General features: G+C 40.6%; 1 protein-coding gene across 1 annotated transcript; it reads right to left on the bottom strand.

Moving 5' to 3' along the window:
* Positions 1-15988: 15988 nt before the first annotated feature.
* On the bottom strand, positions 15989-20429 carry LOC139181135 (uncharacterized protein CXorf66 homolog). The gene is made up of 3 exons (XM_070783971.1): positions 20293-20429; positions 19458-19614; positions 15989-16995 (listed from the first exon to the last, which is right to left on the bottom strand). Exons 1-3 carry the CDS (start codon positions 20378-20380, stop codon positions 16155-16157), a joined length of 1086 nt encoding a protein of 361 aa, XP_070640072.1. The 5' UTR covers positions 20381-20429; the 3' UTR covers positions 15989-16154.
* Between the last annotated feature and the right edge of the window lie 1070 nt (positions 20430-21499).

A 21499-nucleotide genomic window follows, 5' to 3' on the forward strand; every position in this document is an offset into this window, starting at 1 on the left:
AAAGAGTTCTGAGTCAGGTCAGAATTTAGTACATTTAAAGAAGAGAAAAAAGTCACCACAGGTGGAACTGAGTTGACTGCTGCTCAGTTAGCTAACCTCTCAGTATCTATGTCTTACCTGGCTTGACTTGTGAATTTTGCCAGAGTCCACCTGCCAGTCCTTATCTCTTCTGACCAGCTCTCAATGATTGCATCATATAATATGGTGAAATTGTATTTTAAGTTTAACCAAGTTGATTCATACTGGGTCTTATCTTTCTTATCTTTTATCAGATAGGTTTAATATTTGAATGAACTTCCAGAAGATTATTTCAAAATATCATTTTTATCATCTTATCACTGGTTTCTTGTCAATTCTTCCTTGATAATGAAACAACTTTAAAACTGATTTTTGAAGCACATGTGGACTCTCATATGGAGTCCTGAAAGATGGGTGAGAATGAGTTTTCAGAACTTTATTTTAGAGATTTCTTAACTCCAGTCCTTTGGCCACCTCATGCGAAGAGTTGACTGATTGGAAAAGACTCTGATGCTGGGAGGGATTGGGGGCAGGAGGAGAAGGGGACAACAGAGGATGAGATGGCTGGATGGCATCACTGACTTGATGGACATGAGTCTGAGTGAACTCCGGGAGTTGGTGATGGACAGGGAGGCCTGGCGAGCTGCGATTCATGAGGTCGCAAAGAGTCGGACACGACTGAGCGACTGATCTCATCTGATCTGATTGGCCAAGAAAATGTATAGACCCTGCCAACTCAGTGGCTTTGAATTATAGGTATATTTATTCTTTGGAAAATATAACTGCTGGTTAACTGAGGGTGATTCTACACGAGATTTTGCCCCTCCTTACCATCTTCTTGGGCTTCTCCTTCAGCCTTTGATGAGGGGTATCATTTTTTGGTGGCACCCAACATTCTCCTGTCGATGACTGTTCAGCAGTGAGTTTGAATTTTGGAATTCTCCCAGGACAAGTTTAGGGCGTGTCCTTCTACCCTGCCATCTAATTCTCCTTTCTATAGTTCTTCTGTGTATTTTGCCACCTCTTCTTAACATCTCCTGCTTCTGTTAGATCCATACCATTTCTGTCCTTCATTGTGCCCATCTGTGCATGAAATGTTCAATTGGTATCTCTAATTTTCTTGAAGAGATCTCTGGTCTTTCCCCTTCTATTGTTTTCCTCTATTTCTTTGCATTGATCTCTTAGGAAGGCTTTTTTTAAAAATCACTCCTTGCTAGTCTTTGGAACTCTGCACTCACATGGATATATCTTTCCTTTCCTCCTTTGCCTTTCTGATTCTGATGATGGCCCTCAATGAACCACACCAACTGGTATTTGTGCCCTTGTACAGTCCCTGCCACATGAGCTTCTGACTGGCACCTACCAGGAGGATGCTATGAAAGGGATACTGTGCCAGTTCCAGACACAGTCTTTTTTCTTTTTTATATTCAGCCCTTATTTTTTTCCCAACTTTATTGCTATGTTATTGACATTTAACATTTTTTAAGTTTAAGGTATACAATGTGATGATTTAATATATGCATATATTGTGAAATGATTACCACGAAATAAGGCTAGTTAACACAGTCGTCACCTCACATAGCTACCTTTTGTGTGTGTGTGGTGAGGACTTTTCAGATTTAATCTTTTAACAAGTTTCATGTATTCTATGTAGTATTGTTAACTATAGTCATCATGCTACACATTAGATAGGCAAGAAATTGTTCATCTTATAACTGGAAGTTTGTACCCTTTGAACACCTTTACTCATTTCTTCCTCCTGGCGTCTCCAAAAACCACGAATCTACTGTCCGTTTCTATGAGTTTGGGTTTTTCTTTTTTCTCAGATTTTACATATAAATGAGATCATAGAATATTTGTCTTTCTCCGTGTGACTTCATTAAGCATAGTGTCCTCCAAGCCCATTCATATAATCACAAATGGCAGGATTTCCTTGTTTTTATTGCTTAATAATATTCCACTTTGTGTGTATATGCACACATGTGTACACACATACACACACACTACAGTTTCTTTACCATTCACCTGTCAATGGACACTTAAATTGTCTCCATGTCTTGGCTATTGTGAATACTGTTGCAGTGAATATGGAGGTACAGCCATCTCTTCAAGACAGTAATTTCATTTCCTTCAGATATATACAGAGAAGTGGGATGGCTGGATTACATGGTAGTTCTAGTGTTAATTTTTTGAGAAACCTCCACACTGTTTTCCAAAGTGGTTGTACTAATTTACATTTCCATCAGCAGTGTACAAAGATTCCCTTTTCTCTACATCTTTGCCAGCATTTGTTATGTCTTATCTTTTTATAATAGACTTTCTAACAGAAACATTGATTACCAAACACTCTTAAAGAGAAACTAAAGAGATTTGGGATTAAAAAGAAGAGATCTTTGGTGCCATCCTAAAATGAAGGTTTTAGAAATTATCACTTGTATTTATGCTCACCAATGTCTAAAATGCTAATATAAAAGTCAGTTCTTGGTTGGTTAAAGGAAGTAGGAAGTGTGTTTTCGGTAAAGAAGGTATGAGGAATGGAATTAAATTTTGTGAAGGAAAAGGAAGCAAGCGTGACTTACAGGTGGCTTTTCAGGATGGAAGAACACAGTAATGGGTACAGAAAGTGATAAGGTTTGTGAAAAGTGAAGCATGAGGAAAGAGTTTTGTATATGGTTAAGACTAAGTTTAAAATAAAGTTTAATTAAGTTTACCTTTTAAGTAAAGTAAGCTGGTGCAAAAACTTGAATTTAGCTTTTCTCTCTGTTAAGAGGACACCATGTCTTCAGACATTCAACTGTCTTTGATAATCACTTCATGGCAAATAGATGGGGAAACAGTGGAAACAGTGGCTGACTTTATTTTTCTGGGCTCCAAAATCACTGCAGATGGTGATTACAGCCATGAAATTAAAACAGGCTTATTCCTTGGAAAGAAAGTTATGACCAAACTAGACAGCATATTAAAAAGTAGAGACATTACTTTGCCAACAAAGGTCCATCTAGTCAAGGCTATGGGTTTTCCAGTGGTCATGTATGATGTGAGAGATGGACTATAAAGAAAGCTGAGTGCTGAAGAATTGATGTTTTTGAACTGTGGTGTTGGAGAAGACTCTTTAAAAAAAAATAAATTCATTTATTTTAATTGGAGTCTAATTACTTTACAATATTGTATTGGTTTTGCCATACATCAACATGAATCTGCCACAGGTGTACACATGTTCCCCATCCTGAACCCCCCTCCCACCTCCCACTGCATACCATCCCTCTGGGTCAACCCAGTGCACCAGCCCTGAGCATTCTGTATCATGCATTGAACCTGGACTGGCAATTCGTTTCACATACGATATTATACATGTTTCAATGCCATTCTCCCAAATCATCCCACCCTCTCCCTCTCCCACAGAGTCCAAAAGACTGTTATATACATCTGTGTCTCTTTTGCTGTCTCGCATACAGGGTTATCGTTACCATCTTTCTATATTCCATATATATGCGTTTTATATATATATATGTGTGTGTGTGTGTGTGTGTGTTATATTCCATATATATGCGTTAGTATACTGTATACTGTATTGGTGTATTGAACTGGTGTATTCTACTGTATTGGTGTATTGAACTGCCTTTGATAATCACTTCATCACAAATAGATGGGGAAACAGTGGACACAGTGGCTGATTTTATTTTTCTGGGCTCCAAAATCACTGCAGATGGTGATTGCAGCCATGAAATTAAAAGACGCTTACTCCTTGGAAGGAAAGTTGTGAACAAACTAGACAGCATATTAAAAAGGAGAGACATTACTTTGCCAGCAAAGGTCTATCTAGTCAAGGCTATGGTTTTTCCAGTGGTCATGTATGGATGTAAGAGATGGACTATAAAGAAAGCTGAGCACAGAAGAATTGATGCTTTTGAACTGTGGTGTTGGAGAAGACTCTTTAGAGTCCCTTGGACTGCTAGGAGATCCAACCAATCCATCCTAAAGGAGAGCAGTCCTAGGTGTTCATTGGAAGGACTAATGTTGAAGCTGAAACTCCAGTACTTTGGCCACCTGATGGGAAGAGCTGACTCATTTGAAAAGACCTTGATCCTGGGAAAGATTGAGGGCAGGAGGAGAAGGGAACGACAGAGGTCGAGATGGGTGGATGGCATCACCGACTCAATGGACGTGGGTTTGAGTCAACTCCGGGAGTTTGTGATGGACAGGGAGGCCTGGTGTGCTGCAGTTCATGGGATCTCAAAGAGTTGGAGACGACTGAGCAATGGAACTGAACTGAACTGATAATAGATTTCAGTTTCTTTATCTCTTAAATGATCTTTTCTGAAATCCCTTATTGTTACGTTGGTTAAGTTAATAGTATTGTTTCACACTGACCTATAATCCCATCTGACTGAGTGTTCTAAAACTTTTTGATATTTATTCACAAAACATCCTAAATCATTCTAAAGAAGAAGATTTCTACCTAACTTTGGGATGCTTCAGAGGGCCCCTGCAACATCCCAGAGAGAGATATTACACTAATTAAGTTCATTTTGTATATAGAGTTACATGGAGGGTATTGTCAAGTTAGCAATAAGTCTCGGATTATATTGTATGGTAAATGTTATTAATATAGATACACTGGAACTGGGTAAAGTTCCTAAAATTCTGATATGTTGGGGTAAAATGTTACCAGGCATAATTCTAGTTACTATCTCAAAATATTCTTATAGCACTAACCACACTTTGCCTCTTCAAAAGATTTATAAAAAGGACTTTTGGATAAATACCAGTTTTTGAACTGTGTAAAAATTCTAATAGAAAACCTGATGACTTCACAAAGTTTAACAAAAGGACTGAATGAACTGGTGCATATGGTTATAATTTTTATGGTTTCTCCCTGAAAAATTACTGATTTGAATCTGTGTTTTCCAGGTGTAAAAAAACCTTCCCCTCAAATGAATTATGACAGTAATTTGGTAAAATTATATTTTATAAACAAATTGAAACATTTAATATTTTCTCTCTATCTGAACCCTCCAGAGCTTGGAAACCCTTAGTTTCCAGTAAATTTATCAGATCAGTTAGGAAGATTATCTCAATAACAGGTACAGAAATCTCAAGGAATTTTGGAGACCTTGAGAAGGGAGGAGTTTACTTAGATCTGTTAGGCAAAATCTGTGATAAGCCTTTGGCATGACTTTCCTAGCCCTGAAAGCTCTTATTTTAAAAGTTCAGTCTGAGATGCTATAAAAGTTTCAGCAAAGCAAAGAAGTCTATGACCAATTATGGTTATATAAGTCATCAGGCCAAGTTTATTGAGAGCAGACCTATATTACAAACAGGTCTCAATTTGGTTATATTTGGTAAAAATGACAGTGAGTTTAGGTAGAAAGAGATGTTTCAATGAATGTTAAATCCTAGTTTGTTGATGGAGGTCTGTATCTACTAAGACTCATTTTCTTGATGGTTCTTTGCTGTTAGGGTATACTAAAGTAAAATTGAATTATTAAAGGACACTCTAGGGTTGTTTCTGAAGCTTATCTCAGTAATCTGTCTTTAAATGAAGATCAGGTGCCTCACACATGACCTTCAATCAAGACTGGAAGAAGATATAATTTAAGGAACTGTCTCCAGCCTGGATGGAAGGACCTTTCCATCAGGAACTCTTAACTAGCTCATGCCCAGTGAAATTGAAGGGAAATTGACTCTTGGGTTAACTCCCACTTCCAAAAGGCCCCTAAGCTGGACTGGTCTATAGAGAGGCCTGCTGACCTCAAACTCACTTTAAAACTGCTCAAACAGAGGAAACTATACTACATTAGGGAGAAGGCAATGGCAACCCACTCCAGTACTCTTGCCTGGAAAATCCCATGGATGGAGGAGCCTGGTAGGCTGTAGTCCATGGGGTTGCTAAGAGTCGGACACGACTGAGCGACCTCACTTTCACTTTTCACTTTCATGCATTGGAGAAGGAAATGGCAACCCACTCCAGTGTTCTTGCCTGGAGAATCCCAGGGACGGGGGAGCCTTGTGGGCTGCCATCTCTGGGGTCGCACAGAGTCGGACACGACTGAAGTGACTTAGCAGTAGCACGCTACACTAGGATGAGAAGAAGATGACATCAGAAGTAGACAGCTTGCCCAAGATGCTGATCTGACTTTTATGATCATTTATAATGTTTTCTTGATTCCTTGGACCTATGCCTATTAATCAAATTTTTCTATCATGGACACGATTCTATGCTAGTTTAAAACGCAATCCAGTTATTCGGTTGTGGCCAGTTACCTGTGTCTAGTACTTCTGGATTACCTTGGTGGATTTCTGTTCTCTAGGGATACTCACAAGGAAATTTATTTTAGATGAGTGTTCAGTCCTGTTCTATCTTCATGATATTACTAGATGGGATTCTCTCACCTGGCCAGTTAATAATACCTGTTGTGATCCTGGCCATAGATTTAAGATTTCTCTTAGGGTGAGTTAAACTCAAAGGGAGTGATGAGCTAAGTCTCCATTAAAAAATTAACCTCTCATCTATGAAAAGTAAAAATCCCATAATTATGGGGTAGATCTACATGGTTAACAGCAGACTATGGTCATTTAAGTTTAAAAGCTCCTCTACGTTGGGAAGGGTTAAATCATATTAAAAATGATCAACCTGGTAATTATGAAACAAGGCTGGGTGCTTTATGAACTATGTCTATTATTACCCTTAGAGAGTGTGATTGGTATGGAACTCAGTGGATCTGTGGCACTAGTTTATGGCCTTCCCATCTACAGGGATGGATACGAAGGTGTAGCCTGGGATTCCCAGGAATTTAAGGTCATACATGTTAACAAGTTAGAGGTAACGCTAACCAATCTAGCACTGGTATGATGTCAATGGGTCGAAGATCTGTATTCTACTGGTATGACCATTTAGCAGCTTGTGTGTGTGTGCCTTCAATGGGGTTGGAGGATTTAATTGACCTTATCTAAGCCTTAACACACAGGCACATAGCGCAGCCAAGAGGAGCTACCCCACTTCCGAGGTCTGGGGCAGAAACCAGGAGGACCCCATGTCCGAGGGGTGGCGGCCAAGAGGAGTTACCGCATGTCCAAGGTCAGGGCAGCGGCAGAGAGTGCCAGGCTGTGACGGCACAGGAATGGCTGAGAGGAGCTACCCCACGTCCAAGGTCAGGGGCAGCAGCTGGGAGGAGCACCCCCACGTCCAAGGAGTGGTGGCTGTGTGGGTGCAGGAGGGCCTAGAGGAGCTATTCCATGTTCAAGGTCAGGAGCGGCAGCAGTGAGGAGATACCCCTTTTCCAAGGTAAGAGAAACCCAAGTAAGATGGTAGGTGTTGCAAGAGGGCATCAAAAGGCAGACACACTGAAACCATACTCACCGAAATCTAGCCAATCTAATCACACTAGGATCACAGCCTTGTCTAACTCAATGAAACTAAGCCATGCCCATGGGGCCACCCAAGATGGGAAGGTCATGGTGGAGAGGTCTGACAGAAAGTGGTCCACTGGAGAAGGGAATGGCAAACCACTTCAGTATTCTTGCCTTGAGAACCCCATAAACAGTATGAAAAGGCAAAATGATAGGATACTGAAAGAGGAACTCCCCGGGTCAGTAGGTGCCCAATATGGGACTGGAGATCAGTGGAGAAATAACTCCAGAAAGAATGAAGGGATGGAGCCAAAGCAAAAGAATACCCAGCTGTGAATGTGACTGGTGATAGAAGCAAGGTCCAATGCTGTAAAGAGCAATATTGCATAGGAACCTGGAATGTCAGGTCCATGAATGAAGGCAAATTCAAAGTGGTCAAGCGAGATGGCAAGAGTGAATGTCGACATTCTAGGAATCAGCGACCTGAAATGGACTGGAATGGGTGAATTTAACTCAGATGACCATCATATCTACTAATGAGGGCAGGAATCCCTCAGAAGAAATGGAGTAGCCATCATGGTCAACAAAAGAGTCCAAAATGCAGTACTTGGATGCAATCTCAAAAACCACAGAATGATCTCTGTTCGTTTCCAAGGCAAACCATTCAATATCACGGTAATCCAAGTCTATGCCCCAACCAGTAACGCTGAGGAAGCTGAAGTTGAACAGTTCTATGAAGACCTACAACACCTTTTAGAACTAACCCCCCCAAAAGATGTCCTTTTCATTATAGGGGACTGGGATGAAAAAGTAGGAAGTCAAGAAACACCTGGGGTAACAGGCAACTTTCGCCTTGGAATACGGAATGAAGCAGGGCAAAGACTAATAGAGTTTTGCCAAGAAAATGCACTGGTCATAGCAAACACCCTCTTCCAACAACACAAGAGAAGACTCTACACATGGACATCACCAGATGGTCAACACCGAAATCAAATTGATTATATTCTTTGCAGCCAAAGATGGAGAAGCTCTATACAGTCAACAAAAACAAGACTGGGAGCTGACTGTGGCTCAGATCATGAACACTTTATTGTCAAATTCAGACTTAAATTGAAGAAAGTAGGGAAAACCACTAGACCATTGAGGTCAGGTATGACCTAAATCACATCCCTTATGATTATACAGTGGAAGTGAGAAATAGATTTAAGGGACTAGATCTGATAGATAGAGTGCCTGATGAAATATGGACGGAGGTTCGTGACATTGTACAGGAGACAGGGATCAAGACCATCCCCATGGAACAGAAATGCAAAAAAGCAAAACGACTGTTGGGGGAGGCCTTACAAATAGCTGTGAAAAGAAGAGAAGTGAAAAGCAAAGGAGAAAAGGAAAGATATAGGCATCTGAATGCAGAGTTCCAAAGAATAGCAAGGAGCGATAAGAAAGCCTTCCTCAGTGATCAATGCAAAGAAATAGAGGAAAACATCAGAATAGGAAAGACTAGAGATCTCTTCAAGAAAATTCGAGATACCAAGGGAACATTTCATGCAAGGATGGGCTCGATAAAGCACAGAAATGGAATGGACCTAACAGAAGCAGAAGACGTTAAGAAGAGGTGGCAAGAATACACAGAAGAACTGTACAAAAAAGATGTTCAAGAGTAAGATGATCACGATGGTGTGATCACTCACCTAGAGCCAGATATCCTAGAATGTGAAGTCAAGCGGGCCTTAGAAAGCATCACTACGAACAAAGCTAGTGGAGGTGATGGAATTCCAGTTGAGCTATTCCAAATCCTGAAAGATGATGCTGTGAAAGTGCTGGACTCAATATGCCAGCAAATTTGGAAAACTCAGCAGTGCCCACAGGACTGGAAAAGGTCAATTTTCATTCCAATCCCAAAGAAAGGCAATGCCAAAGAATGCTCAAACTACCGCACAATTGCACTCATCTCACAGGCTAGTAAAGTAATGCTCAAAATTCTCCAAGCCAGGCTTCAGAAATACATGAACCGTGAACTTCCAGATGTTCAAGCTGGTTTTAGAACAGGCAGAGGAACCTGAGATCAAATTGTCAACATCTGCTGGATCATTGAAAAAGCAAGAGAGTTCCACAAAAGGATCTATTTCTGCTTTATTGACTATGCCAAAGCCTTTGACTGTGTGGATCACAATAAACTGTGGAAAATTCTGAAAGAGATGGGAATACCAGACCACCTGACCTACCTCTTGAGAAACCTATATGCAGGTCAGGAAGCAACAGTAGAACTGGACATGGAACAACAGACTGGTTCCAAACAGGAAAAGGAGTACGTCAGGGCTGTATATTGTCACCCTGCTTATTTAACTTATATGCAGAGTACATCATGAGAAACGCTGGACTGGAAGAAGCACAAGCTAGAACAAGATGGCTGGGAGAAATATCAATAACCTCAGATATGCAGATGACACCACCCTTATGGCAGATAGGGAAGAGGAACTAAACCCTCTTGATGAAAGTGAAAGTGGAGAGTGAAAAAGTTGGCTTAAAGCTCAACATTCAGAAAACGAAGATCATGGCATCTGGTCCCATCACTTCATGGGAAATAGATGGAGAAACAGTGGAAACTGTGTCAGACTTTATTTTTCTGGGCTCCAAAATCACTGCAGATGGTGACAGCAGCCATGAAATTAAAAAATGCTTACTCCTTGGAAGGAAAGTTATGGCCAACATAGACAGCATATTGAAAAGTAGAGACATTACTTTGCCAACAAAGGTCCATCTAGTCAAGGCTATGGTTTTTCCAGTGGTCATGTATGGATGTGAGAGTTTGACTGTGAAGAAGGCTGAGCACTGAAGAATTGATGCTTTTGAACTGTAGTGTTGGCTAAGACTCTTGAGAGTCCCTTGGACCGCAAGGAGATCCAACCAGTCCATTCTGACGGAGATCAGCCCTGGGATTTCTTTGGAAGGAATGATGCTAAAGCTGAAACTCCAGTACTTTGGCCACCTCATGCGAAGAGTTGACTCATTGGAAAAGACTCTAATGCTGGGAGGGACTGGGGACAGGGGGAGAAGGGGATGACAGAGGATGAGATGGGTGGATGGCATCACTGTCTTGATGGACATGAGTTTGAGTGAACTCCGGGAGTTGGTGATGGACAGGGAGATCTGGCGTGCTGCGATTCATGGGGTTGCAAAGAGTCAGACATGACTGCCCGACTGAACTGAACTGAACTGATATAGTTTGCCTTTAAGGAGATATTTGAATGAAGCTCTCAGAAAGCTTTCTTCCTACTTCTAGTTCCCTTCCTTTGTTGCTTCTAATTCTTAGCAATTTCACGATGTGGCAGGGACTGGAGGATTTTGAGAGTTGATAACTGGAGACTTTTAAATATCCCTCATCTGGTGTAGCACTTCTCTGTTGCCACTTAAAGATCTGCCAACCAGGCACATGCCACAGCGAGCTAGCATCCTCAACCCTGTTAGCCTGGTAAAACGTGGTCTTCTAGCTGAGTGAGCATTCCTTCAGCTCTTCACAGCCCCCTCTCCCCACAGGAGATAGAAGAGAGGATTTCTAAGTATCCTTTCAGCTACATGTTTCTATAATTTCTTTTTAAAAAATTTATGCCTTTATTTTAATTGGAGAATAATTATTTTACAATATTGTGATGGTTTTTGTCATATAGCAACATGAATCGGCCATAGGTATACTTGTGTCCCTTCCCTCCTGAACCCCCCTCCCAACTCCCACCCCACTCCATCCCTCCAGGTTGTCACAGAGCACGTGCTTTAGGTGCCCTGGCCATGCCTCATACCTCAAACTCACACTGGCTATCTATTTTACATATGGTAACATATATGTTTCAATGCTGTTCTCTCAAATCATCCCACCCTCTCTTTCTCCCACTGAATCCAAAAGTCTGTCCTTTACATCTGTGTCTCCTTTGCTGCCCTGCATGTAGCATCTTCAGTACCATCTTTCTAGGTTCCACATGTATGTGTTACTATACAGTATTTGTCTTTCTCTTTCTGACTTACTTCACTCTGTATAATAAACTCAAGTTTCATCCACCTCATTAGAACTAACTCAAATGCATTCCTTTTATAGCTGAGTAATATTCCATTGTGTATATAATTTCTTAAATTTTTTAAATTTTAAAAGCTTAATTTTTAAAAATTTAATTGAAGTAAAGTTGATTTACAATGTTGTGTACTTCTATGCTTATAGAATTTCATGTAGAAATACATGTTGGAAATGTTTGAAATCTGCATTTTTGCACTTTTTTTAAGGGATACGTTTTTAGAAAGTACTTTATTGAATAAAGTGAGATTCAACCAGTCAAGGAGATCTAATCAGTCAATCCTAAAGGAAATCAGTCCTGAATATTCCTTGCAAGGACTGATACTGAAGCTGAAGCTCCAATATGTTGGCCACCTGATGCAAAGAACTGACTCATGAAAAGACTCTGATGCTAGGAAAGATTGAAGGCGGGAGGAGAAGGGGACGACAGAGAATGAGATGGTGGGATGGAATCACCCATTCGATGGACATGAGTTTGAGTAAGCTCCTGGATTTGGTGGTGGACAGGCAAGCCTGGCATGCTGCAGTCCAAGGGGTCACAAAGAGTTGGGCAGGTCTGAGCGACTGAACTGAACTGAACTGAACTTACTGAAGAAAAGGAGCAAAATATAATTAATTTCAGTTCCATTGTAATCGTTGTGTTAGTCACTCAGTCGTGTCCGACTCTCTGTGAACCCAGAGCTTCCCTGGTAGCTCAGATGGTAAAGAATCTGCCTGCAGTGCTGGAGACCTGAGTTGGATCCCTGGGTCTGGAAGATCCCCTAGAGAAAGGAAGGACTGCCTACTCCAGTATTCTTGCCTGGAGAATTCCGTCGATAAAGAAGTAAGATCCACGGAGCCAGAAAGAGTTGGACATGACTGAAAAACTAACGGTTTTAGTTCCATAGACAGGAACAAGGTATGAGTTTTGGAGATGAAGGTAAGGAATGTGGATGAAAGGGAAACACAGCGCTGATGGTCTTAGAGGGAAGTACCACTTTTGAAACTGGCTTCACAGCGACCCCTGGTGGCCGGAAATGTAAAGAAGCCAAAGACTGATGGACATACAGCCCTGACACTTGCTGAACCGGGAAATATAAAATGGGAGCCAGACAGAAGAAAGGTACCATGACAGGTAAGACAATGCTGCAAGAAGGCTAGGAAATAGAGATTCAGAGCCCTCTTACTTAAACCAGGACATTGCCAAGAAGTGTCAGAAACTATCCTTTGAAGTGAGACGAGTTATTTTAGGTATTAACTTGTGGAAGCTTTGACTGGTAAAAAAATTATTATTATTATTATTTTTTTTTTTTTGCAAAATTTCTTCTCTAACTCAGGGTACATGTTTTTTTTTTCCCTTTTTTACATATTTTATATTGGTTTTATGTGTGAAGCCCCATACTAATGCACCTAGAATTTTTCACGTTGAATGAGCTTCAAATATTCTGTAGACTTCTACTCTATAATTAAGTGTGGTTTAAATAGCAACATACATACTCATGCTAATAGCTTGTGTTTAAGATGTCATTATCATTGGTTGTCACTGGCAGTTAGTCCTTTTTATTAGATATTAATATTCCCAGCCTTTAAAGTATTACAAGTCTTTAGCTTAAGAATGATAAAGAGAAGAAAGCTTAGATCATTTGACTTTGCCTACCAAGATTTCGGTTGAATTTAAGCTGAAAAACTATGCAGTTTTGACGTTGGCTATTTTACAGGCTACTGATAGCCCAGATAAACTTCAAAATCATCTTACAATATGAAGCCAGATTACCCAATGAAATTTTAATTTTTAAAAAATTTAGGCTGAGATGCTGTCAAATGCTGATTGACATCATTTGAACAAAGCAACCATTAAAAAAATGAGGCAAATGAAGGAAATTTGCATATAGACTGGGTAATTTATATTAAGGAATTATTATTAAGTTTCATATGAGAAAATAGTATTGTGTTTCAGTTCAGTTAAGTTCAGTCACTCAGTTGTATCTGACTCTTTGTGATTGCATGGAGTATTGTGTTTATGTATTTTTAAAATTTATTATTTTTTGGAAATATAAATGGGAGGGCAATGGATAGTAGTTTAAATGAAAAAACATTGGCCATGTAATGATAAGTGTTGAATCTGAGCAATGTTTATATGGGTGTTCATTCATACTCCTACTTTTTTGTTTGAACTGTTTTTCATACTAAACCATAAAAATTTGATCAGAACTTTTGCTTCTATTTGTGAATTTTAAAAAGACCAGGCTATCCCAGAACAATTCTAACCCTTTGCAGTTTATCTTTACAAAAAATGTAATACCAGTAGGAAATCAAGACTGTAGCTACCACAATGCTTTTCAAATGCATTTTCTACCTCTTAAAACTTTTATATATCATGCCATCTGTGAATTTCATGATGACCTTACAGACCCCACCAGGATACTACCAGTGGAGGAGGCAGAGGTTATGGGGAAGTCAGATGTGAATGAAGTCAAGACATATTTATATGCTCCTGGTAAGTTAGGAGGATGGTCCAGATTGATTAAAAGTCAAGTAAGGACTTGGCTGATACCAGTGGACTGGGTGATCTGAGAATAAACACATACCCCAGAAACTGGAAGTGAGAAGGCAGTACAGCATAATGAAAATTTGAACTTAAGTCAATCATAGATTCATATCTTGATTCAATCAATTGCTAGATGTGATCTTACTATATGTTACAGAGCATCGGTTAACTCATATGGCAGTCCATATAATAGGGGACTGTTGGGGATTAAATAAAATATGTGAATGTGAGGAAAGTGTTAACACAGCAGGTCTGGTTGTTTGGTCCTTGTATGTCAAGGGAACTGGAAACCATGATTTGACTATTGGTCAACCCAGGGGGAATGTTCTAATGTTAATTGGTTGATGATCATGTTTTGTTCACCTGATTGCTTGGCACAAACATCAACATCGATAATGTGCATCTGGTGTCATTGTTGGGATCCTGAGTTTCACTTGCCATGTCTGGTTATGGAGCATGATGTACCTATGGGACCTGTTCTCAATAAAAGCCTCAGATGCTGAGGCTTCCCTGGGCAGAGCCATGTTGCACACATGCCTCTAGTTTGTTGCTAGAGAAGAGAGAATGTCCTAGGTGGCCCCAGAGGGGCAAGTACTCAAAAGCGCATGTCCAACCTCTCTGATTCACCCGAAAAGACGTCTTTTTCCTGTTGCTCTTGATTTGTATATTTTTGCTCTAATAAACCTCAGCCATGACTATAATCTGCTTTTGAGTCTTGTGAGTCCTTTTTCTAAATCAGTAAAATTGAGGGGAGGGTGGCCTTCAGATATCCTGGACATAAAGGGACTTAGTACAATGTCTGGCAAGTAGTACACATCCAATATATGCTAGCTATGGAATTTAACTGACCCTGCTGAATGTGACAGGGGACTGACCTCACTGTACTAGAATATAGGCTGGGACTGCAGGATTTTGTCTGTTTTTCTGAACCATGCTCTTGGAAGTGGGCAGGGATAACCTCTCATCAGTGAGGAAGCTAGAAAATATAACTCCAAGGTTTTCCCCTGGCCTCCCAGCCCTCTGGATTCTAAGTAAGAAGGTACCCTGTGAAGAAAATGGGTAGATATCCGACCTCTATCTGGGCCATTCTGAGAATGCACAACAGGGCAAACTCTCTTTATCAATTTGAAGGGTAACCAAAAGAATCAAAAACCTTGAGAGTGGGGGCTGGAGCCTGGACCCTTACTTTGGTAGCAGTCATCAGAGGCAGTGGTATTAGAAATGAGTATTGGGACTTCCCTGGTGGTTCAGTGGCTAAAACTTCACACTCCCAATGCAGGGGGTCTGGGTTCTATCCCGGGTCAGAGAATCACATGCTACAGCCAAGGGTTTGCATGCCACAGCTAAGAACTGGCATGGTCAAATAAATATGTTTTTAAAAAAGGAAATGACTATCAGGAATTTCCCCAATGCAGCCAGAATCAAGCACACAGAGCCATTTCCGCCACACACTGGGCACCAGAGAAAGACAGTCTTAAACTGTGAGGACACTCTGTCAAAATTTAAAAGATAGTTGGGTTGAGACTTCACTTGAGGGCTAATCCAAGGGAAAGAGGAGCCCAGGGTACCCATCTTGCAATCCCTTTTTATATTTGTGTGTGTGTTTGTGACTGTGGTTCACATTTAATAGTGTGCCTGTGTCCAACTCTTTTCGACCCCATCGACTGTAGCCCTTCAGTCTCCTCGGTCCATGGAATTTCCCAGGCAAGACTACTGGAGTGGGTTGCTATTTCTTCCTCCAAAGGATCTTCCCAACCCAGGGATCAAACCCACATCTCTTCCATTGGCAGGTGGATTCTTTACCACTGCACCAGCTGGGAAGCCCATCCAAGTGACCAGATCTACGTTGTTGTTGTTCAGCCATCAAGTCATGTCCAACTCTGTGCGACCCCATGGACTGCAGCAGGCTGGGTTTCCCTGTCCCTCACCATCTCCCAGAATTTGCCCAAGTAGATCTAAGATACCTCCCAAAGAGATTTATACCTCTAAAATACAATAATAATTACAACAAAATCAGTTGTTATGTCACACATTTATTTACTATTTTTCAAGTAAATTGCCTCGAGATGGATATAAGTCTAATCTCAATAGTGATACCAAGTGGAGTTTTCCTCTACCAGCTTCTTAAATATGGTGAGCGTGTAATAGTTCATAGAAGTTTGCTTCTTCTGCATGGGCGGTCTTTCTTTTGATCCCTTAATTATTTGGGGAGTTTTTATAGATGTCTTCCTTGCATTTTATGTTGCAGATTATAATCACCTCCCTGTCACTCTCACCATCACTGTTGTATGTTGTGATATCACTGTCACTCATGTTGCCATACAGTGTGTTGTATTTGGGTTGTTTCTTTTTATACGACTTGTAAAAGTGCTTCAATTCGCGTGAAAACAGTGGAACTGGAACATGCTTTTTATTTGCTTCTGAAACATGAGTGATGAACGGCTCAGAAACAGCTCTGCAAACAAGGCACTTTTCCTTGTAGCATCGACAAAACTTCACTGGTTGAGGCCTAGATAATATTTCTGCCCTACCTGCACTAGCTGGGCATTTTAGTTTAAGATATCTCTGGCGTTTGGTCAGTTTATCTACACTTGAATGCTCAGGGAAGCTTTGATTCTTTGGATAGGGTAGAGGACTTTTGGTTGGCTTGACCCGACACTGTAGACTTGGTGGCCAAGTTGGCTTGATGGCCTTCTCTGGATAGGATGGACTGACCTGACTGACTAGCTTATGGGCATGAGCCTGCCTGTGTGCCTTTTTTGGACTGCGTGTTCTATGCAACTTTTCCTGGGGGGGTGATCCTAACACTTTTTTGGGAGCTGATGGCTTGGATGGTTTTTTTTGACTCGAGGGCCTGACTAACTTTTCTGCACTTGAAGGAACTTTTCGTGGACTTGAGGGCCCAGATGACTTATCTATTCTGGATACCACGGATTGTCTTTCTGGATCTCCCAGACCAGCAGTCGGTGACTTGGAGTCAGTAAATGATATTTTAGATGACCTGGATGCCTTGATGGTGATATCTTCTTTCTTGTCCCTGAAAATACAGAGGATTTGGAATATGACAATTTAAATTAGATGAGTAAGATTGCTGTTACCAGAAAATATGGGCTATTGTGTCAATTTAGACTTGTGGTCTTTTTGTGGCTCTAGCAGGAAAATTGAACACAGTAAGAATCAGAGTGTGGTGAAAACTATGGGTCAGGTTACAGATTTGAACTCGTGTTGAATGCTTTTTCTTTTTCTTAATTTTGCTGTTTCAACCACAATGGATAACCATATAGTCTATATATGCAATGACACAAACTTGTTTCAAATCTACTGTTGAGAGGGAGAGAGAGAATTTATCTAATCCAGAAATTATACTTTTTTTTAAATTTTATTTTATTTTTAAACTTTACAATATTGTATTAGTTTTGCCAAATATCGAAATGAATCCGCCACAGGTATACCCGCGTCCTGAACCCTCCTCTCTCCTCCCTCCCCTACCCTCCCTCTGGGTCGTCCCAGTGCACCAGCCTCAAGCATCCAGTACCATGCATCGAACCTGGACTGGCGACTCGTTTCATACATGATATTATACATGTTTCAATGCTATTCTCCCAAATCTTCCCACCCTCTCCCTCTCCCACAGAGTCCATAAGACTGATCTATACATCGGTGTCTTTTTTGCTGTCTCGTACACAGGGTTATTGTTACCATCTTTCTAAATTCCATATATATGCGTTAGTATACTGTATTGGTGTTTTTCTTTCTGGCTTACTTCACTCTGTATAATAGGTTCCAGTTTCATCCATCTCATTAGAACTGATTCAAATGTATTCTTTTTAATGGCTGAGTAATACTCCATTGTGTATATGTACCACAGCTTTCTTATCCATTCATCTGCTGATGGGCATCTAGGTTGCTTCCATGTCCTGGCTATTATAAACAGTGCTGCGATGAACATTGGGGTACGTGTGTCTCTTTCCCTTCTGGTTTCCTCAGTGTGTATGCCCAGCAGTGGGATTGCTGGATCATAAGGCAGTTCTATTTCCAGTTTTTTAAGGAATCTCCAGACTGTTCTCCATAGTGGCTGTACTAGTTTGCATTCCCACCAACAGTGTAAGGGAGTTCCCTTTTCTCCACACCCTCTCCAGCACAAAAATAAACTCAAAATGGATTAAAGATCTCAACGTAAGACCAGAAACTATAAAACTCCTAGAGGAGAACATAGGCAAAACACTCTCCAACATACATCACAGCAGGATCCTCTATGACCCACCTCCAAGAATATTGGAATTAAAAGCAAAAATAAACAAATGGGACCTAATTGAACTTAAAAGCTTCTGCACAAGAAAGGAAACTATTAGCAAGGTGAAAAGGCAGCCTTCAGAATGGGAGAAAATAATAGCAAATGAAGCAACTGACAAACAACTAATCTCAAAAATATACAAGCAACTCCTACAGCTCAACTCCAGAATAATAAATGACCCAATCAAAAAATGGGCCAAGGAACTAAATAGACATTTCTCCAAAGAAGACATACAGATGGCTAACAAACACATGAAAAGATGCTAAACATCACTCATTATCAGGGAAATGCAAATCAAAACCACTATGAGGTACCATTTCACACCAGTCAGAATGGCTGCAATCCAGAAATTATACTTTTTACAAAAAAGCCACAAGTTGATATGCAACTGAGGCACAAATGTCACAACCTGTCACATAAAAAAGTCTTAGACCAAATTCATTGTTTTCCTATCATATTTACACCATCAAGGTTTGTAACCATACATATTAATCCTCACAAGCTAACTCTAAAACTGAAGGAATAGAACAGTGGTATATTTCAGTCACCAGTCCTTGGATTGGGAAATTTTTAGAGACCCAGTATACCAAGTGCCAGCCTAGTCCTCCTATATTAAAGCCAGGGACTAAAATCACTGAACACAGTTGAAAATTTTTCATGTTATTACATCTCAAAATGATAGATTATCCAAAATGTGTTACTATCTTTGGAATGCAGAGACCCAACTCCTTCTCCCCTGAGAAGATTTTGATTCTGTCTTATTTAGATAGTCATTCCCTCTTTTCATAGACTCAACTTACAATGAAATTAGCAGCCTGGGGCTCAAGTGAACCCTGAATAGGAGATAGTTTTGGCTAAAGTTGATAATGTACTTGAGATAATTTAAGAGCTTCATTTAAGTGAACATATCCAGCCCACAAGATGTGGGTAGCTCTTCTGAAGTCTAAAGTTAATGGTAAGTAACAAAACAACAGTGAACCCGCTTACGTGTGAGTGTGCATGCGTGTGCAGGTACAGTTCTTCATGCGCGTGCACACCCACCTCCTCACCTCACCCCTATACCCCTACGCTTTGTTTTTAGTTCAAAGGTGTAAGACTTAATGTTGCTGCTTTGGGGACTTCCCCACTCTCACAGTTATAGAGTATAGTGAAGAATGCGTGCCTCCCCACAACCTTCTACTTTTATTCAAAGGTGTAAGACTTACTTGGCTGCTTTATGGGCTTCCTCGCTATCACACCTATAGTGAAGCAAGCAGGTACACGTGACCATATACCCAGTGATAAGGGTACCAATTACAATAATGAGTAGACGTCGCCGTAATTCCTGCAGTTTGGTCTGCTTGAATTCAGCATGTGTAGTTACTGTGAAAGAACATGTATCATCAGAACATGTGCTTGGGAACCAAGTTTGCTTCCATTTTGATGGGGGTTTGTTACTGTAGATCCAAGTCAAATCTCATCATCAATTATTTCTTTAAGCATGATAACCACTGTCATTTTCCTCCCTCTATCACCTCCCCAGCCAGCCACAGTCTACAAGCCAAATCTGGGAGCTGTCTTTGGCTAATCAGTATAATTATCTAGGTTACCCCACGTCGTGGCTTGTTCAACCCATTACCTAGGTATTTGAATGTGTGAATGCACTGGAGTGTTGATGTGTGTGTGAATGTGTATGGTGGGAAAAGGGATGGGACAAGAAAACACAGTTCTTGAAACCTACTATGTGTTAGGTACCATGCTAGATTCATTCACATAGAATTTTCTGGTATGGCTGGTGGGGGAGGGGCAGGGGTTGGTGGATTGGGTGGGGAAGGGGAATGAAAGGGGACAGTAAGGCTGTACTCTTCATGTTTCTATGTTTGGAATGTTTACACAGAAGTAAAACTTTCAGGTGTTGTCCTAGAAATTCTCGAAGACCTACTCATAGTAAAGTAGAATAAACAGCAGATTTCTTACACACAGCTGGCTTGTCTAATTAAGTACTGGAATACATTTAACATAATAGATCATAATTTCTAGGTTTTAAGGTTAGGGACATACCTGCAGTAGCAGATCCATTGCTTTCATTTCTATCTAAACAACTACTTGTCCAAATTGATAAAAGGAGGACATAAATGAAGAGATTCATGTCCAGGACCTTGTTGTCCTGTTTCCTCTCCCAAGGAAACTGCTGGATTTAAAATGGCTCAGCTTGTTTTAGGGGCCTATGACTTCATAATCATTCTATGTCATATCCTGACAGCATAATCTCACCATGGTGACACATGAGCTCCTGGGTACAAATATTATGAAAAGACTTTTAATCCTTTATTTCTTCATTACATCAAATATTCTATCAGATTTAAATCAAAAAGTTTGAGACATTATTAAGCACAGAAGGCAGAGAAAATGAGTTAGCTCTAGATACTGAAGAACTATTTTTCTTTATTAAATGTTAAGGAGTCACCTTACAGCCCTATAGTAGTTCTTAATGTGTTTTAGAGGTTAAATCATCCTGGGGTATAAGTTTGTAGGAATTTTTCTTAGTAAAATTAAGATTTTTAATGTCCCTCAAGCTTTTTATTGAGCTGCTTTTAATGGGTACCACTAAAGACTTTCTGGCTAGTGAGTGACATGATGAGCTCTCCATTTTAGACCCAACCCCCCCCACCCCCCCCACCAGCTCTTATATCGGAACTAGTTTTCTGGGGTTAAAGTAATTTAGACAATTAGAAGGCTGTTATGTAGGTCCACCTGATAGAGGATGGTGGCTTGAAACAGAGTGGTAAAGATGGAGAGTAATCAATGTATTGGAGGAGTCTTTTGATGTGGGTAGGATTTGAGGAAGGGCAGGCCATAGGGCATGAAGGAGAGAGAGGTAGCAAGGACGATTCATTGCTTCAACAAAAGCATGCTGGAGATCTATGTGACAGGAAGCTTTGTGTTAAGCATGAGCATTCAGACAGTCACACTCCCTGCCTTTAAGAGTTGGAAATCTAAAGGGAGAGACAGACACGTAAATAACCAATCACTAGGTTATGTAATGGGGCTTCCCTGGTCGCTCAGCTGGTGAAGAATCTGCCTATAATGCAGGAGAACCAGGTTTGATTCCTGGGTCAGGAAGATCCCCTGGAGAAGGGATAGCTACCCATTCCAGTATTCTTGGGCTTCCCAGGTGGCTCAGACAGTAAAGAATCCACCTGTAATGTGGGAGACCTGGGTTCAATCCCTGGGTTGGGAAGATCCCCTGGAGGAGGACATGGAAACC

This window comes from Bos indicus, chromosome X (genome assembly GCF_029378745.1).
Source record: "Bos indicus isolate NIAB-ARS_2022 breed Sahiwal x Tharparkar chromosome X, NIAB-ARS_B.indTharparkar_mat_pri_1.0, whole genome shotgun sequence".
Taxonomy (NCBI): domain Eukaryota; kingdom Metazoa; phylum Chordata; class Mammalia; order Artiodactyla; family Bovidae; genus Bos; species Bos indicus.

Coding starts and splice junctions, on each gene's coding strand:
- LOC139181135 (XM_070783971.1), bottom strand. CDS start 20,380: ATGAATCTCTTCATTTATGTCCTCCTTTTATCAATTTGGACAAGTAGT. Junction 19,615..20,292: donor CAATGGATCTGCTACTGCAG/GTATGTCCCTAA, acceptor GTTCTTTCACAG/TAACTACACATGCTGAATTC. Junction 16,996..19,457: donor GAAGCCCATAAAGCAGCCAA/GTAAGTCTTACA, acceptor CTGTATTTTCAG/GGACAAGAAAGAAGATATCA.